This window comes from Trichomycterus rosablanca, chromosome 13 (assembly GCF_030014385.1).
Source record: "Trichomycterus rosablanca isolate fTriRos1 chromosome 13, fTriRos1.hap1, whole genome shotgun sequence".
Lineage (NCBI taxonomy): Eukaryota > Metazoa > Chordata > Actinopteri > Siluriformes > Trichomycteridae > Trichomycterus > Trichomycterus rosablanca.
Window position 1 is genome coordinate 3,735,670 of NC_086000.1, and position 17,251 is coordinate 3,752,920.

General features: G+C 42.2%; 1 protein-coding gene across 1 annotated transcript in view; it reads right to left on the reverse strand.

Annotated features, from left to right (window-relative positions):
• mdga2a (MAM domain containing glycosylphosphatidylinositol anchor 2a) overlaps window positions 1-17,251 on the reverse strand; it is a 44,997-nt gene that overhangs the window by 12,134 nt on the left and 15,612 nt on the right. Inside the window, exons 9-10 of the mRNA XM_063007887.1 lie at window positions 10,551-10,820; window positions 8,452-8,600 (exon numbers count right to left, since the gene is read on the reverse strand). Coding sequence (XP_062863957.1) covers window positions 8,452-8,600; window positions 10,551-10,820 — 419 coding nt within the window. The remainder of the gene's footprint in view (window positions 1-8,451; window positions 8,601-10,550; window positions 10,821-17,251) is intronic.

A 17,251-nucleotide genomic window follows, 5' to 3' on the forward strand; every position in this document is an offset into this window, starting at 1 on the left:
AATGCAACAACAAACAATGCAAGCTCAACGGCCGTCGATCTCGAGCATTCAGATTTTCCCAGCGGGCTTCTTGAGCCTCGAAGCCTATGCGGCGTCCCGCAGCAGAGCTGAGGAAAAGAACGTAGGTGAGGCGGCGCCACCTCACAGAAGTCGTCCGCATTCCCACCGGGACTTTCTTCGTTTCCTAAAACGAGATTTCCATCTCCAAATTCAATTACTTTTATTGCTTCGGTGCGGATTTTAATTCCACGCCTGCGGATCTTACGGGACGGGAAGACATCGTGGGGGTATGATAGAGGAACGACTTCCTTCCTCCATTATGAAATCCTTTATGAATAAATCAAAAGGTTGCACGTTGATGCGGTAAATCTTTAAAAGGTTTGAGTTTAGGACCACTTACGGTTTAGCAACTTTTACTTCTAGGAGAATAAACAACTAAACCCCACATCCAACCCCCTACTGAAGTGTAAGCAAAGTCGGTGGTTCTCAACCAGGCGGTCGTGGCCCACTAGGGAGCCTCAACGAGTTTGAGTCGGTCATCTTCTAGACCTTCATCAGCGGTCACAGGACGCTGCCCACGGGGCACTGTTGTCTGGATGTTTTCGGTTGGTCCAGCAGTGACAGTGAGGTGTTTAAAAACTCCAGCAGCGCTGCTGTGTCTGATCCACTCATACCAGCACAACACACACTAACACACCACCACCATGTCAGTGTCACTGCAGTGCTGAGAATGATCCACCACCTAAATAATACCTGCTCTGTGGTGGTCCTGTGGGGGTCCTGACCATTAAAGAACAGCATGAAAGGGGGCTAACAAAGCATGCAGAGAAACAGATGGACTACAGTCAGTAATTGTAGAACTACAAAGTGCTTCTATATGGTAAGTGGAGCTGATAACATGGACAGTGAGTGTAGAAACAAGGAGGTGGTGCATTTCTTTGCCCTGTACCTGTATTGAGCAATGACAATAAAGAGACCCAACTGTCCGAGACGAGAGAGGTTCGAGAACCGAGGTTCAGCTGTATCGTGAGAAGCTTGGTGTCAAACAAGCAAGTCAAACTAAAGCTGTAAAGCTTCACATCTGAAACCTTAACCCTGACCTTTCAACAGCTTGACAAATGGACGTGTATGAATTAAACCTTAATGCACAACATGCCCCTTAAAACATGCGCTCTCCTGGTCTGGGAGGCTCAGTTTCATCCGCTCAGATAAAAAAACGACGCCCCACGTGTTGGGGTAGATTGTGAATCGTGACTGCGTTTTCATCTTTCCAAACAGCCAGATAATTCATCAAAAAAAAAAAAAAAAACTTCTAATCCGACTCCTCTCGCTCCTTTCTGTCCTTTTTGCATCCTGCGGCGTACAATGCATCGCGGACTGGAGGTAAAATGCCTTGTTGCCGTGGTAACCGCAGCCACTTTTTATTCATGACGACGCTCGGCAGACCGTGTCGTGTAAAGAGGGAGAACAAGAGGAAAAGTCGGGGAGGAAAAAAATGAAACGGAGGCTGTAGAGCGTTTGCTGAGCGGTACAGCAGGAAGAAACATACAGGAGGGGTAAATACGCTCATTAGTATTCCATATGAGGGCGTCTGGCGGGCGCTTTTATCCAAAGCAACGTCCCAATGATGCAGTAATGCAATCCAAGAAACGTCTGGTTAAAGGCCCTGCTTAATCACCCAATAGTGGCAAACTTAGTGGTGGTGATTGAACCCTCAACCTTCTGATCTCTCAACAGTCCAGTACTTTAACCACAAAAGGCGTCTGCAGTTTGATAAGTAACACGTTGCCCCCTACAACAGCATCCACATTTTAGAGACAAAGCCTCTCTGTGGGAATTTGTGCCCATAGGATGGTGAGTGCACCATTTCAATATTTTTCTTTATGCATTTTCTAACTTTTAAGCGCGTCCAACTGCCCGATTGCGCCATGCTTTCTCTTCACCAATGCCGATCCCTGTTCTGATTGAGGAGAACGAAGCTAACCCACGCCCCCTCCGACACGTAGGCAGCAGCCGTATGCATCTTGACGAGTGCGGTGCAGCTCAGTGTTGTGTACGGAGAGACACACCCTGAGAGCACTCTTTTCCCGTCTCTGTGCAGGCACCATCAATCAGCCAGCAAAGGTCGTAATTGCACCAGTCATGAGAGAGACCCCATCCGGCTTAGTCCCGCCCATATCCGAACAACAGGCCATTCGTTGTTCATGTGGCCACTCAGCCTTAGCCGGCAGGCAGAGCCGAGATTCGATACGATGTATTCGAGATCCCAGCTCTGGTTCCAGCGTGTGTTTTTACCGCTGCGCCACCTGAGCGGCTTATTTATAAAGCATTTTAACTTGTATAATAAAACCTTTTTTGCAATATTAATATTATTTAGTGAAGCCAATCAGTCCCCCGCTGATAGGGACCCCGATAGTGTCCAAAAAGGGTATATTTAGCCTGACACATCTTCCCTCCGGCGCATTCGTAGTCCACGAACCCCTTCTTATTCGCCCGTATTTCAGTGGAGTCATGCGCCGATTTCCACATTCCTCCACCTCTGTACAGGTGCCTCAGGCTTCTAAACATGGTCCTTACACAGCATCGAAGATCCCGCCGCAGACTAGTGGCCAATTTTGTCGGCTTCAGACACTGTCAATTGTGACCACTAGGGGGCACCCAGCACAGCTCGTAAAGAATACGGGTGCCTAAAGAAACACTCATGAATTGAGGACAGACACTGATTTTGGATGGGAAGTGCCAATTTATCCCAGTGATGTTCAGTAGGGTTGTACGAGGGATCTTCAGAAAGTTTCCGCACTTTATTAACTGTTTTTATTCATAAAAGAATTTCAAGAATAAAGTACATCACTTTTCTACATCGTCGCCTTCCGATGTATGTTTGCAGCGTCAAACCAACTGTTTAATTCCATCAGCAAAAAACGTTTTCGGTTGAGCTCGTAGCCACTGATGCGCCGTTGCTTTCACATCATCACATGAAAATCTTCTTCCCCTTAAAGCTTATTTGAGCGTCCAAAAAGGTGGAAATCGGACTATAAGCATCTCTCAGTCTCTCAGACACAACCGATTACTCCTTCCTCCCGTCCCACCCTCACCGCTCCCAATGGAAATATAAAAGTAAGGAAACTTTTAGAAGATCCCTCAGAGTTTGGACTCTCGTGTTTACCTGCTAGATCTCTATGGACCTTGTTCAGCTGAAACATTACATGGCCTTCCCCAAACTAAGCTCAAAGAACGATTAACAATAGGTGTGGCAAAAATACAAGAACTTTTTAACGCTTCGGGCCCAAAGGAATCGTCTGGCTCGTCTGTTTTGGAGAAAAAACAATTACAAGGCAATTACAGCCGACGCTTCGCAAACAGGGAACAACGCGCTGGATGTTCAAAAGGAACCGATTTTTTTTCCTGCCGTCCACAGAAACAAAAGTCTTTTATTTTCCTGTCATTTTACTTAATAGAGATTTCAAGAGTTAAAAAGGCTTTGTGAAGGTTTGTGTGTGTGTGTGTGTGTGTGTGTGTAAACATCTGAACAGTGGGGGGTCTGGATCGGCCTTGGAGGGATGCTTCCTTGTGGAAGCCAGGTGCATAAAATCAATTCTAAAAGGTAAAAACAGTAAAAATGCTGAATACAAGGCAGGTAGTTGAGGGCTAAGGGCCTTGAAAAGTAGCACAACAGTATCAACTTGTGGTGGTGGGACTTGAACCAGCAACCATCAGATTACTAGGCCAGTATCTCAACCATTTACATTTACGGCATTAAGCAGACGCTTTTATCCAAGCAACTTGCAGTTGTGACAGTATATTGTCCAAGCAGTTGAAGGTTGAAGGCCTTGCTCAAGGGCCCAACAGTGGCAACCTGGCAGTGGTGAGACTTGAACCAGTGACCTTTTGATTGCTAGTCTAGTACCTTAACCACTAGGCTGAGCAATTGCTACTTTTACCTTAAGTTTGAGAAAGGGCCCACCCCATTCCAACATGATTCTTTTAGCCATATGGGGTCTGTCTAAAAACCTAGTGAGCTGCCTTGCTGCCTACTGCCTACCTAGGGAAAATTATAGAAGGCAGATTATTTAGATGCACTACTTAGACATCGCTCGCAGACTCAAGAAAAATATCTAGCATGCTACATATCTGGACCTGTCAGCGACTCAGCAACTACTCATGTAGTGTGAAAAGTGTTGCGATCAGGTTTTGGTAGACCAGATAGACTCATCTGTGATTTCTCCAGGTGGTAGATGTGTGTTGTAGTGTGTGGCCCCCTATCGCCAATCAAGGACTTAAAAAAGACTCCCGATTACAAGAGATCAAGTTCTAAGAGTGGAATGTGAACTTAGAATAAGCCGCCAAACCCGTAACATGGTCTAGTTTTAGTTTATCTAGGTAACCATGTGGATATTGATACTCTAAAAATAAGGTGGAGGGCAATTAATCAGACAGCTGGTAAACCAGCAGCACTAAAGCTTTCTGAACAGATGTTTTCCAAGGACGTCCTGCAGCAAATGATTAGATCTGTCAAACGGAATCATTCAGGTCGTCAACTATCACTGGTGTCAGCTAACTGTTAGCTATTTTTGGCTAAAGGGAAAAGTACAAAGCTTAATTTAAATAAAAACACACTGGGGAGTGAGTCAAATTAATATTACCAGATGAACATTATTGTTTAGGGTAAATATACACCGATCAGCCAAAACATTAAAACCACCTCCTTGTTTCTACACTCACTGTCCATTTTATCAGCTCCACTTACCATATAGAAGCACTTTGTAGTTCTACAATTACTGACTGTAGTCCATCTGTTTCTCTGCATGCTTTGTTAGCCCCCTTTCAAGCACAACACACACTAACACACCACCACCATGTCAGTGTCACTGCATTGCTGAGAATCATCCACCACCTAAATAATACCTGCTCTGTGGTGGTCCTGGGAGAGCCCTGAACAGCATGAAAGGGGGCTAACAAAGCATGCAGAGAAACAGATGGACTACAGTCAGTAATTGTAGAACTACAAAGTGCTTCTATATGGTAAGTGGAGCCGATAAAATAGACAGTGAGTGTAGAAACAAGGAGGTGGTTTTAATGTTATGGCTGATCGGTGTATAGGTGTAAGACAGAATAATAAAGAATGTTATAAAATAGAAAGGCTCCCTCTGACGTTGACCACTGGTGGTCGGCGAACCTGACAAGGAATGAATCACGCCGCATGATGTCGTTATAACCGACTGTGCTCGGCGTCTCTCTCGTCGAGCCTCGACGGCGTGAAGGAGACGGTGACGGATCGCCCTGTCACGCCGACACAACGTGAACTGGTAAATGACACGCCGCTTAGCGCTGCCACGTCCACCCAGACAAAACACTACGGCGCAGGAGATCATCATCTTAAGCTCTTCCGCAAATATTAGCCCTGCAGAATAAACACGACGGAGGCGAAGGACGTCAATTGGTTTTCGCCGCAATTACAGCCGGAGTCTCCTAATGGTGTTTGAATGTGTTTAAAATAACGACGTTCGAAATAATAACCACAAGAACTAAAGACCCCGGCAATTATTGATCTTGTTCGAGTTTATTATCTGGGCCACTGTGGGTCACAAGGAGGGACGAAAGCCAGTCTCACAAGCCACACTCATATTTTAATATATTAGAATAACAGGAATATAGCATGAACAGACGTACCGCACCGTCTCATTAAAAAAATACTTTTTATTTATGCATTAAAGCTTAGCTTTTATAGGATGAGCCAAGATTTACGCAGCACAAAGAGACCTAGGATAGAAACCAGCACTGGATTTGCAAAGCTTTTTAGGTCATGCCTGTTAACAGTAAACATAAAATACTAAAGAAAAAAAACATCCAGTAAGCGGCAGTTCTTTTTTCAGGATGAACCAAGAGAAGGGCAGCACAAGGAGATTTGGAATGAAATTAAAATGTCTTGGAAATGTCAATAGAACTATGAACAATTAACATTAAAAAGCTAAATTAGCTAATTAAGCTGAAAGTATAACATATCAACACAAAACAACATCCAGTGAGCAGAAGTTCTCCGAGCAGAACTGGATTTTTATTTACTGCTAAGCACAAAATCATCTTAAAACATGGAACACAATTCTGGACGGACGTACCGCACCTTTGCACAGGTTGAAAACTTAGATTACTTCTAAATTATAAAAAAAAAAACGTATTATTTATGTATTGGTGCTTTTATAGGATGAACCAAGAGTAAGGCAGCACAAAAAGATTTGGAATGGAAATGTCTCGGAAATGACAACAGCACTGACTTTGTAAAGCTTTTCAGGTAACATTAACAATAAGCTTCAAAAAATTTAGCTAAAACTATAACATTTCAACACAAAACAACATCCAGTAAGCGGAAGTTTTTCAAGAAGAACTGGCTTTTTATTTGCTGCCGAGCAGAAAAGCATCTTAGAACACGCACAACACGATGCTGGACGATGTACCGTAACTCATGTTACTCCCAAATGAACAAAAATACTATTTATTTATGCAATGGAGCTTTTATAGGTTAAAACCCAGAGTAAAGCAGCACAAAGAGAATGGAATAGAAATGTCTCGGAAATAATAGCAGCACTGGATTTGTAATGCTTTTTTGGGTAATGTTAACAATAAGCTATAACATTTCAAAACAAACAAAAAAAACACATCCAGTGTGCGGCAGTTCCCTGAGCAGAACTGTCTTTTTATTTGCTGCCGAGAAAAGCATCTTAAAACACGCAGCTGGAGGTCAAAGCAGCAAATATAAATATATATTCCCCAGGAGGTTTCAGTAAGCCTGTGCCCACCGTACCCTCAGATCCATGCTCCTGGCTGACAGGTGTGAAATGCCATACAGACCCCATTTCACACCACAAAGCATCACAAAAATCTGTGAAAGTCGTGAAAATTTCCACGCGCACGTTCTAACACGGAGGCTCTTATCAACACCGTGATGGCACCGCATGCTGTCAAAATTGCTCAGCAAGCACTAGAGGACACACCTTACTGGGGGGTTTCTACTGATGGGAGCAAGTAAAAATAATTATTAAAAAAATTTACTGAAAAAAAAAAAAAAAAAAGTTAAAAACACTCCAAATAAATCAGCTGATACAACTGCGCAACTCATCAACAAAAACTAAGGAAATAAAGGAATTTTAATTTACATATTTATATATTTTATTAATTTTATATTTGTTTGGAAATGAATATGGTTGTCTGCCCATAAAGGCATTTGTTCATGCATTTATCAAATATTTAAACCCCATACTCATTGCCATGGTGCCACCAATGACATGAAATTACCCCCCCTCCTTCCCCAGACCAAGTGTCCTTGTTTTTAAAAACCAAAATATCGCCAAAATATGGTAAATAAAAATAAACAGAAACACTTTTTTTGATACATTTTGACTGTAGTTTGTTCCTTGTTTACTGCAGTCAGTTGATGCAGTTGTTTTCATTTTTGGATGTATATTAGCTGAGAACGAGGGATTTTTATTTTAAAAAAACAAAAAACAGGTGGGTTTTGAATAAAGGTGGATTACGAATAGATGTGGGTTTCAAAAACAGGTGGAAAATGAATAGAGGTGGGTTTTCAAATAGAGGTGGGCTGTGAAAACAGGTGGGTTTTGAATAGAGGTGGTTATGAAAACCCACCTCTTTTCAAAACCGACCTCTTTACATAACCCACCTCTTTTTATAATCCACCTCTTTTTGAAAACCCACCTCTATTCATTATCCACCTGTTTTTTTAAACTTACCTGTATTTGTAACCCACCTGTTTTCATAGCCCACCTCTATTGGTAACCCACCCGTTATCGTAATCCACCTGTTATCGAAATCCACCTCTATTTTTAACCAATCTCTATTTTTAACCAACCTCTTTTCATAGCCCACTTTTATTCGTAACCCACCTCTATTCGTAACACTCCTGTATTTGTAACCCACCTGTAAGACATGCTGTACTTTTGTCTGTTTCATTTACTTAAGTAATTACGTTTTTGGATTAATATTATAACTGCATTGACGTAAATGTTGCATTTTAATGCTGTAGCTGTTTAATATTTATGAAGGATTGCACCATTTGATAAAGAAAAAAGCGATGCGGAAATATGATGCTCCAGGTTCAATATATGACAGACTTGACCACTGAATACCTCCAAAATCCCAGCTAAACCCACAATCCACCTTGGTTTTACATCACCTGTCAAATACCTATTAGCAAGGCTTTCCAGCTACAGAACGTTTTTGTCCCCAACAGTCTATCGATGCAAACTACCTTAAATCCAACCTAAAGTTGCCACCCTTTTTTAGTAGTCACAATCATTACTTGTACAAACTGAATTACTTACTACCATTATCAAGCAGGTCTACATTACCGTGGATGTTTCATGCAGCTTTCAAAAAATGCAACAGACGTCCATGTCTATTTAGAACAACACCATGATATAAACGCAAGGATCTAACCTGTTTGATCCCAATTCGATACGCCACGATTTGGTCCACTGCGCCGGGGTTCATCTGTGTCCACTGGAGTCTGAAACCGTACGTTCGGGGCTTGCTCTGCCACAGAGCGTTGTACGTGTCATAGTAGAACTCGGGTGCAAACGCCTTTCCTAAAACATACAGAACCACAAGAGATTTAATTATTAACGAAAAACACTTTCACAGTTTCATTGATCTTCAGTTCAGCTCTTTCATCTGGGTTGCTATGGGCAACAACGGAGGACAAAAGCCAGTCTGGTGGGCAACACACATTTTATATACATCATATTGAATATATATATAAAAATAATAATAAGCCTATATTCCTTATGCCACTTCTGCTACACATCTACACATCTGATCTCCTCGCCTGTTTCATTATTTATTTTGATTATATAGTGTTATTTATATTTAGTGTTATTTATATTTAGTTATTTATATTATATAGTGTTATTTATATTATATAGTGTTATTTATATTTAATGTTAATTCAGTGTATTTATTTTATAATGTTATTTATATTTAATTTTTTATATTTCATTTTATTTATATTTTGTGTTTAGGGCCAGTGATAGCTCAGTGGTTAAGGTACTGGACTAGTAAACAGAAGGTTGCCGGTTCAAGCCCCGCCACCACCAAGTTACCACTGTTGGGTCCCTGAGCAAGGCCTTTAACCCTCAATTGCTCATCGTGTGAGTCGCTTTGGATAAAAGCGTCTGCTAAATGCTGAAAATGTAAATGTAAATGTGTAAATTTGTGTTTAAATTGAATTTTATTTATATTTAGTGTTTATATTTAGTGTTTATATTGAATTTTATTTATATTTTGTGCTTATATTTAGTGTTTATATTGAGTGTTGTTAGTACACATGTTTAGTGTTTATCAATTTGTGCTCTCTACCAAAAAATCCTCCCAAAAAAGTTGAGTGCACAAGTATACCTTTAGCTTCTAGCCCAGTGATTTTTGACATCTTTCATCGTGAGATCTGCAATCATGCCAGAGTGGATTTTTTTGGCTCACTAAAATCAATATAAAAAAATCATTTAGCTTTTTTGCTGCACGGAAAATAAACAACCAAAGTTGAAACGTCTCCAACAATAACCTATGCACCGGACAGCAGGCAGCTCATCACATCCCACATTACGTTCTGTTCCAGGCCGCCTCACCTACCAGCTGGGATTTCAGCTATGAATATTCACAACCGTGAAAAGTGCACCAATGAGAAGCGCTAAGCGGAACTAGCTAGCTAGACACCAAAAAACAGAATCTGGAATGTGTCGAGTCCACTTTAAAAATGGCATGAAATCAAAAACAAACTGCTCTGATGTGACCACGACAGGTGTGTTTCATCACTGCCAGGGTTGGCTGTGAGCCCTCAATCTTTAAAGCCAAAAACTGAAAAACGGTGTCAGTAAAATAAACCATGTAGCCATAAATATGTGGACACCTGACCATGGCTACAAAAGCATTCACTCTTCTGGATTATTAAATAATAAAAACTATTAAATACACTAAAATAACACTAAATATAAATAACACTAAATATAAATAACATTAAATATAAATAACACTAAATATAAATAACACTAAATATAAATAACATTAAATATAAATAACACTAAATAATAAGAACACTAAATATAAATAACACTAAATAATAAGAACACTAAATATAAATAACACTAAATAATAAGAACACTAAATATAAATAACACTAAATAATAAGAACACTAAATATAAATAACACTAAATATTAAGAACACTAAATATAAATAACACTAAATATAAATAACATTAAATATAAATAACACTAAATATAAATAACACTAAATATAAATAACACTAAATATAAATAACACTAAATATAAATAACATTAAATATAAATAACATTAACACTAAATATAAATAACACTAAATATAAATAACATTAAATATAAATAACACTAAATAATAAGAACACTAAATATAAATAACACTAAATAATAAGAACACTAAATATAAATAACACTAAATATAAATAACATTAAATATAAATAACACTAAATATAAATAAGTAGTAATAACTGGATCATGTACTCACCGCTAACAAAGAAGGTGCAGCGGCCGACACCGGCCTCGTTACTGACGTCGCAGGTGTAGGCGCCGTAGCCCTCGCGGTTTAAAGCCTTGACGTTGTAGTCGGTGTCGTCCCGCGTGTCTAACTGGCCCACGGTCAGCAAGCGAGTACCTAGCTTCCACTCGTACTTCAGAACGCGGGACGGGTGGGCGCGCAGGACCCTGCAGTTCAGCGTGAACGCCCGGCCCAGGCCCTGCCGCAGCTCGGTGTACACCGGCTCCACCGCCGGCGGATCTACCAAAACAAAGAATACAAATACATTGGTGTGGTGGTTCCACCAGCAATAAAATTTAAGTACAATATATTATGGACCTGCAAGCAACACTACACCACACCGCACTGTACCACACCACACCACACCACACCGCACCACACCGCACTGTACCACACCACACTGCACCGCACCACACTGCACCACACCGCACTGCACCACACCGCACTGCACCACACTGTACCGCACCACACTGCACCACACCACACTGCACCGCACCACACTGTACCGCACCACACCGCACCACACAGTACCACACCACACTGTACCACACCACACCACACCGTACCACACCGCACTGTACCACACCACACTGCACCACACCACACCGCACCACACCGCACCACACCGCACCACACTGTACCGCACCACACTGCACCGCACCACACTGCACCGCACCACACTGTACCGCACTGTACCGCACCACACCGCACCACACAGTACCACACCACACTGTACCACACCACACCACACCGTACCACACCACACTGTACAGCACCACACCACACCACACCACTTTGGTTTATTTATTGATTTTTTTTTTCTGGCCCGGCAGACACGATGGCAGCCATAAAACCAGCATTTCCAGCTAATGCAGTTTTCACTGGCTGACCTGATATTACCTGATGTTCATCTCCACTCTCAGCTCTACATTACAGAACACATTACAAGGACACAAACTTTTAGGAAGGGGGGGGCAGGTAGTTCCTGTTCCAGAGAGTACATTACAGGGAGCGATTAGCCGGGGTTCAAAAAGTTACACGCCGGATCGTGCATCAAAGTAAACGCGGCTATTTAGCTTTCAATGTAATAAAGTAGAGCTTTATTCAGAGAGGACGATGTAGGACACGCAGTGTGTGGTAGCTTCACCTAAATGTGGCAGAAGCTAGATGCTAATGCTAGAGGAACAACAGAAGCTAGATTAACAACAGAAGCTAGATGCTAATGCTAGAGGAATAACAGAAGCTAGAAGCTAAGTCTAGAGGAACGACAGAAGCTAGATGCTAATGCTAGAGGAACAACAGAAGCTAGATGCTAATGCTAGAGGAACAACAGAAGCTAGATGCTAATGCTAGAGGAATAACAGAAGCTAGAAGCTAATGCTAGAGGAACAACAGAAGCTAGATGCTAATGCTAGAGGAACAACAGAAGCTAGATGCTGATGCTTTAAGGGGGTATACATAATAAGTGGGTTAGATTTTAAGGTGGTATCCATAATAAGTGGGTTAGATTTTAAGGTGGTATCCATAATAAGTGGGTTAGATTTTAAGGGTGTGTACATAATAAGTGGGTTAGGTTTTAAGGGGGTATCCATAATAAGTGGGTTAGGTTTTAAGGGGGTATACATAATAAGTGGGTTAGGTTTTAAGGGGGTATCCATAATAAGTGGGTTAGGTTTTAAGGGGGTATCCATAATAAGTGGGTTAGGTTTTAAGGGGGTATCCATAATAAGTGGGTTAGGTTTTAAGGGGGTATACATAATAAATGGATTAAGATTTAAGGTGGTATACATAATAAGTGGGTATACATTATAAGTGGATTAGGTTTTAAGGTGGTATACATAATAAGGGGGTTAAGTTTTAAGGTGGTATACATAATAATTGGGTTAGCTTTTAAGGTGGTATACATAATAACTGGATTAGGTTTTAAGGCGTATACATAATAATTGAGTTGGGTTTTACTCAAGTCGGTTATAAACGACACAATAAAAATTTAGTAAAGTACCAGTTGTGGTTGCCAGATATTTGTCTTAAGTAAGGTCCAGCGTAAACGCTGCATGGCTAACAAAGAGCGATGTGAAAAATACGCTCAGGCATCTGTTGCAGGACAGAACGCTGTCAACATATTAGCCGAGCGAGTGATTCAGGCAGTGAAGCGTGCATCAAGTGAGCTTCAGGCCAGAGTCCGTTCTCTAAAGGTCTCAGAAGGCTACTAGCATCACTGCACGCTCCATTAAGGTTTCAACCCAGCCAGTCAAAACCAGCGGACAGAATATTATACTTGGAGCATGTTTTATTCTGGCGGCTTCGTTTTTCCATGCTCAGAACGAGCCACTTCGCTTCCAATGTGGTTCTGCATGAAGGAAAATAAAATCATCTGCTGGCACTTTAAAAACCAACATTGACACGAATCTTTTTAATAGTTACATAGACGACGTTATGACTCGGGTAATAAAATCTCACCGGGATCTCAGAGCTCCCTGCTGCTCGCTCAAATAGCCCCTATTTAGGGGGAAGTGAAGTCATTTGGGACACCAGCTAAAATTCTGAAGTCTACCTTAAGAGTTCCTTTTAGATTCGTTATGGATCTCTGCTACATTTCTATAAAGCAAATGAGTTGCCAAATAAAATACTTCAAACAGCAAGAACCCCTGACCTCACTCCGAGGTCACATTCCGGTAAAATGGGACAGTCAATAAAGTTAAAACGAACACCAACGAAACACACACACACACTTATAATGAGTGGCAATTTTAGTATCTCCAATTAACCTGACTGCTTATCTTTGGACTGTGGGAAGAAACCCACGCAGACACGGAGAGAACATGCAAACCCCACACAGAAACGACCCTGACCGCTCTACCTGGGAATCAAACCCAGAAACCTTCTCGCTGTGAGGCGACAGTGCTACCCACCGAGCCACTGTGTCCCCCTTTTATTAATTCATTAAATCATAAATTGGAACTTTACCCACAACACCGGTGGCCTGGTCCAGGTCGGGGCTCACCAAACTCATCAAACCATGCATTTAAAAAGCTTGCAAGGGGACGTTCAGGTGGAGCAGCGGGATATTCCGCTAGCACACCAGCACAGAGATTCCAAACTCATCGGTTAGTACTAGGCGTTGCCACCGGTTGGCTGGGCGCCATCTAGCGGGCATAATTGGCAGTGCCTGCAGGGAGGGATGACCGGAGTATGTGGGCGGGGTCTTCAAACGCTGTGTAAGGACCCTGATTGGTGGATAGAGGTGCATGTGCAGAATGCATGGGTGGAAAAGGGTTCCGTTAAGGGCTGTGCGTGGGTCGGAGGAGGCGTGAGCAGCGATATACCCACCTCGACTGCAAAAGCAGCAGAGGACAAATTTACTACACTAAATTGGGAGAAAAATGCATAAAAATAAATATATAAATAAATGAATAAGCTCGCAAGGATTGTTTTTTACCAACAATTAACTAAAACATCCATCTGGTATGAATCACTCGTTTGCCGGAGTGAGAAGTGAGTTGGTTAGTCAGTTTAGCCTTGTTTAGCTGTTTGTGCTACGTTAAGGTGAAAAATCTGAAGTTTAAATGAAACAGAAACCCTGACGCTGTGGCAGTGACAAGGAAACCCCCTGATCTTCCCAGATGTTAGCCAATCAAGAAATCTGCCGCAGCGCACCGCCCCCTAGCAGGCACAATTGCCTGGTGACTGCAACAGACAAAATTCGTCATTCTGGCAAGTTGTAGCCTAGTGGTTAAGGCACTGGACTAGTAATCAGAAGGTTGCTGGTTCAAGCCTCACAACTGCCAGGTTGCTGCTGTTTGGCCCTTGAGCAAGGCCCTTAACCCTTAATTGCTCAGACTGTATACTGTAACTGTAATGTAAGTCGCTTTGGATAAAAGCGTCTGCTAAATGCCGAAAATGTAAACGTAAAAATGTAAATGTCATTAGTCTGCAGGGTAAAAAAAGAATGGACAAAAAAAGGGGCGGGGTCTTTGACTATGTGTAAGGACCCTGGTTAGTTTCCCGAGGCGCCTATATAGAAGTGGAGGAATGTGGAGATCAGTGAGTGACTCTCCATGTGCGAGACTGGCCTCACGTGCAAATTCACAAAAATAGCGTCGAATAAAAAGGGGTCAGTGGACTGCACACGTGTCGGAGGGAGCCCTCCTTGGACATGATCGGGGCCCCTAGGTTCAGAAGACTAATTGGCTATGCTCAATTAAAACAAAAATGCATAAATAAAATAGGTGTGAGAGTGTACGTCAGGTGTCTTAAGTGATTTGTTGCAGAAATCTAACATTTTGGCAGGATTAGTACTCCCGCCTCCCGGCCTGTGTTAATAACTACGGTACCAGGTGTTAAATGTCACGTCCTAATAAAAGATCCTAAACTCCCGGTCCTGAACAGTACGAAGAGCGCAGAGAGAAAATGAAAGCAAGTGAAAGATCGTGTTGGAGTGCCTCTTCACTCACCCCCCCCACCCCCTCGTCCGTCCTCGATCAGTCCGGCGTGGAGCGGCAGGCGGGCGAGAGCGCGGCGGTTGACCTTTACGTGCCGGTCGGCTGTATTTCTGTCGTCTGGTTTCTGTAATGAGTTTCTGATCCTCTGATTCCCGAGTCTCGGGGTTGATCCGGGTCAAGCTGCGCGTGAGTTTTAATTGCTGTTGTGGGCGAAGGGCCGGGGCGTTCGGGGAACGGATCCAATTAACCCCCCCACACCAGTTTGTTCACAAGAGGCATGTGAAAACTTGGGCGCAGGATAATTGGGTTCGGGTGCGTTACTTTAAAATACTCAAAAATACTCAAAGATGGTAGGCAGGATGCTCGAACGGCGGGCGCAGTTGTATATATAATAAGTAAGAGTTAGTTAGAGTGAGTTAGATTTTAAGGTGGTATGCATAATAAGTGAGTTAGATTTTAAGGTGGTATGCATAACAAGTGAGTTAGATTTTAAGGTGGTATGCATAATAAGTGAGTTAGATTTTAAGGTGGTATACATAATAAGTGAGTTAGATTTTAAGGTGGTATACATAATAAGTGAGTTAGATTTTAAGGCGGTATACATAATGAGTGGGTTAGATTTTAAGGCGGTATACATAATGAGTGGGTTAGGTTTTAAGGTGGTATGCATAATAAGTGGGTTAGATTTTAAGAGTGTATACATAATGAGTGGGTTAGATTTTAAGAGGGTATACATAATGTGTGGGTTAGATTTTAAGAGTGTATACATAATAAGTGGGTTAGATTTTAAGAGTGTATACATAATGAGTGGGTTAGATTTTAAGAGGGTATACATAATGTGTGGGTTAGATTTTAAGGTGGTATGCATAATGAGTGGGTTAGGTTTTAAGGCGGTATACATAATAAGTGAGTTAGATTTTAAGGCGGTATACATAATGAGTGGGTTAGGTTTTAAGGTGGTATGCATAATGAGTGGGTTAGATTTTAAGAGTGTATACATAATAAGTGGGTTAGATTTTAAGAGTGTATACATAATGAGTGGGTTAGATTTTAAGATGGTATACATAATAAGTGGGTTAGGTTTTAAGGGGGTATACATAATAAGTGGGTTAGCTTTTAAGGTGGTATACATAATAAGTGGGTTAAGTTTTAAGGTGGTATGCATAATAAGTGGGTTAGGTTTTAAGGGGGTATACATAATAAGTGGGTTAGCTTTTAAGGTGGTATACATAATAAGTGGGTTAAGTTTTAAGGTGGTATGCATAATAAGTGGATTAGGTTATTAGCTGGACGAGCACTTAACAGACACAAAAGGCCATGTCTAGGGTAGGAAGTACAGATAAAGTGTGGCCTACAAGTTGTAGCCTAGTGGTCAAGGTACTGGACTAGTAATCAAAGGGTTGCTCGTTGCCAGGTTGCCACTGTTGGGCCCTTGAGCAAGGCCCTTAACCCTCAATCGCTCAGACTGTATACCATCACAGTACTGTGGATAAACCTTACAAACTCAATACACACCTGAAAAGGTGTAAAGACCCCGCCCCCTTTTTAGTCTGGCCTTTTTCCCACCCAGCAGATTTAGTGGCCAATTGTGCCTGGTAGAGGGCGCCCAGCTGACCGGCAGCAGAACTGAGACTCAGAATCCCAGCGCCTCCACGGTCGTTTAAACACTTTCCCATCCCAGTACGGGCAGAGCAAATTGGTTCCCGTTTGGTCGTGCAGCCTTCATGCTACATGATGAAGTGGCTCAGCTTATGTGCTGGTTCGCTACCTGCGGCAGAATTGGCGGAGCAGCTCAAACCGTCAGAATGATGAATCTCGAGGAAACGCTCCAGAAAAAATACTCCAGAAGTGACTCAGCGGACACCAGCGAGGCACTAACGTCTCCCTCCGGAGAGAAAAAAAAGGACGCAGGGAAGCGCCTGGCATTCATCTCGCTACCAGTACAGCAGTACAGCGCCAACGTGAAACTCCAGAGCTGAATGAGACCCAACAAAATCCTCCTCTCATCGTCTCATCGTCTCGTCGTCGCCTCACTTATCACTACCTCCCACTCGGTCATTTCCTCTCTGATCACTCCGACTTCCTCTTCTCCTCCTGCTCTTTTACTTTCCGATTCAATACACGTTGGTTCCCTGCTCTTCCTTCACGCCCCCTGCAGATGATGCAGGACTAGAGAAGGAATTCAGGTTCGTCCACTAGGAATGACCAGAGTGTGGGTGTGTCCGTCTA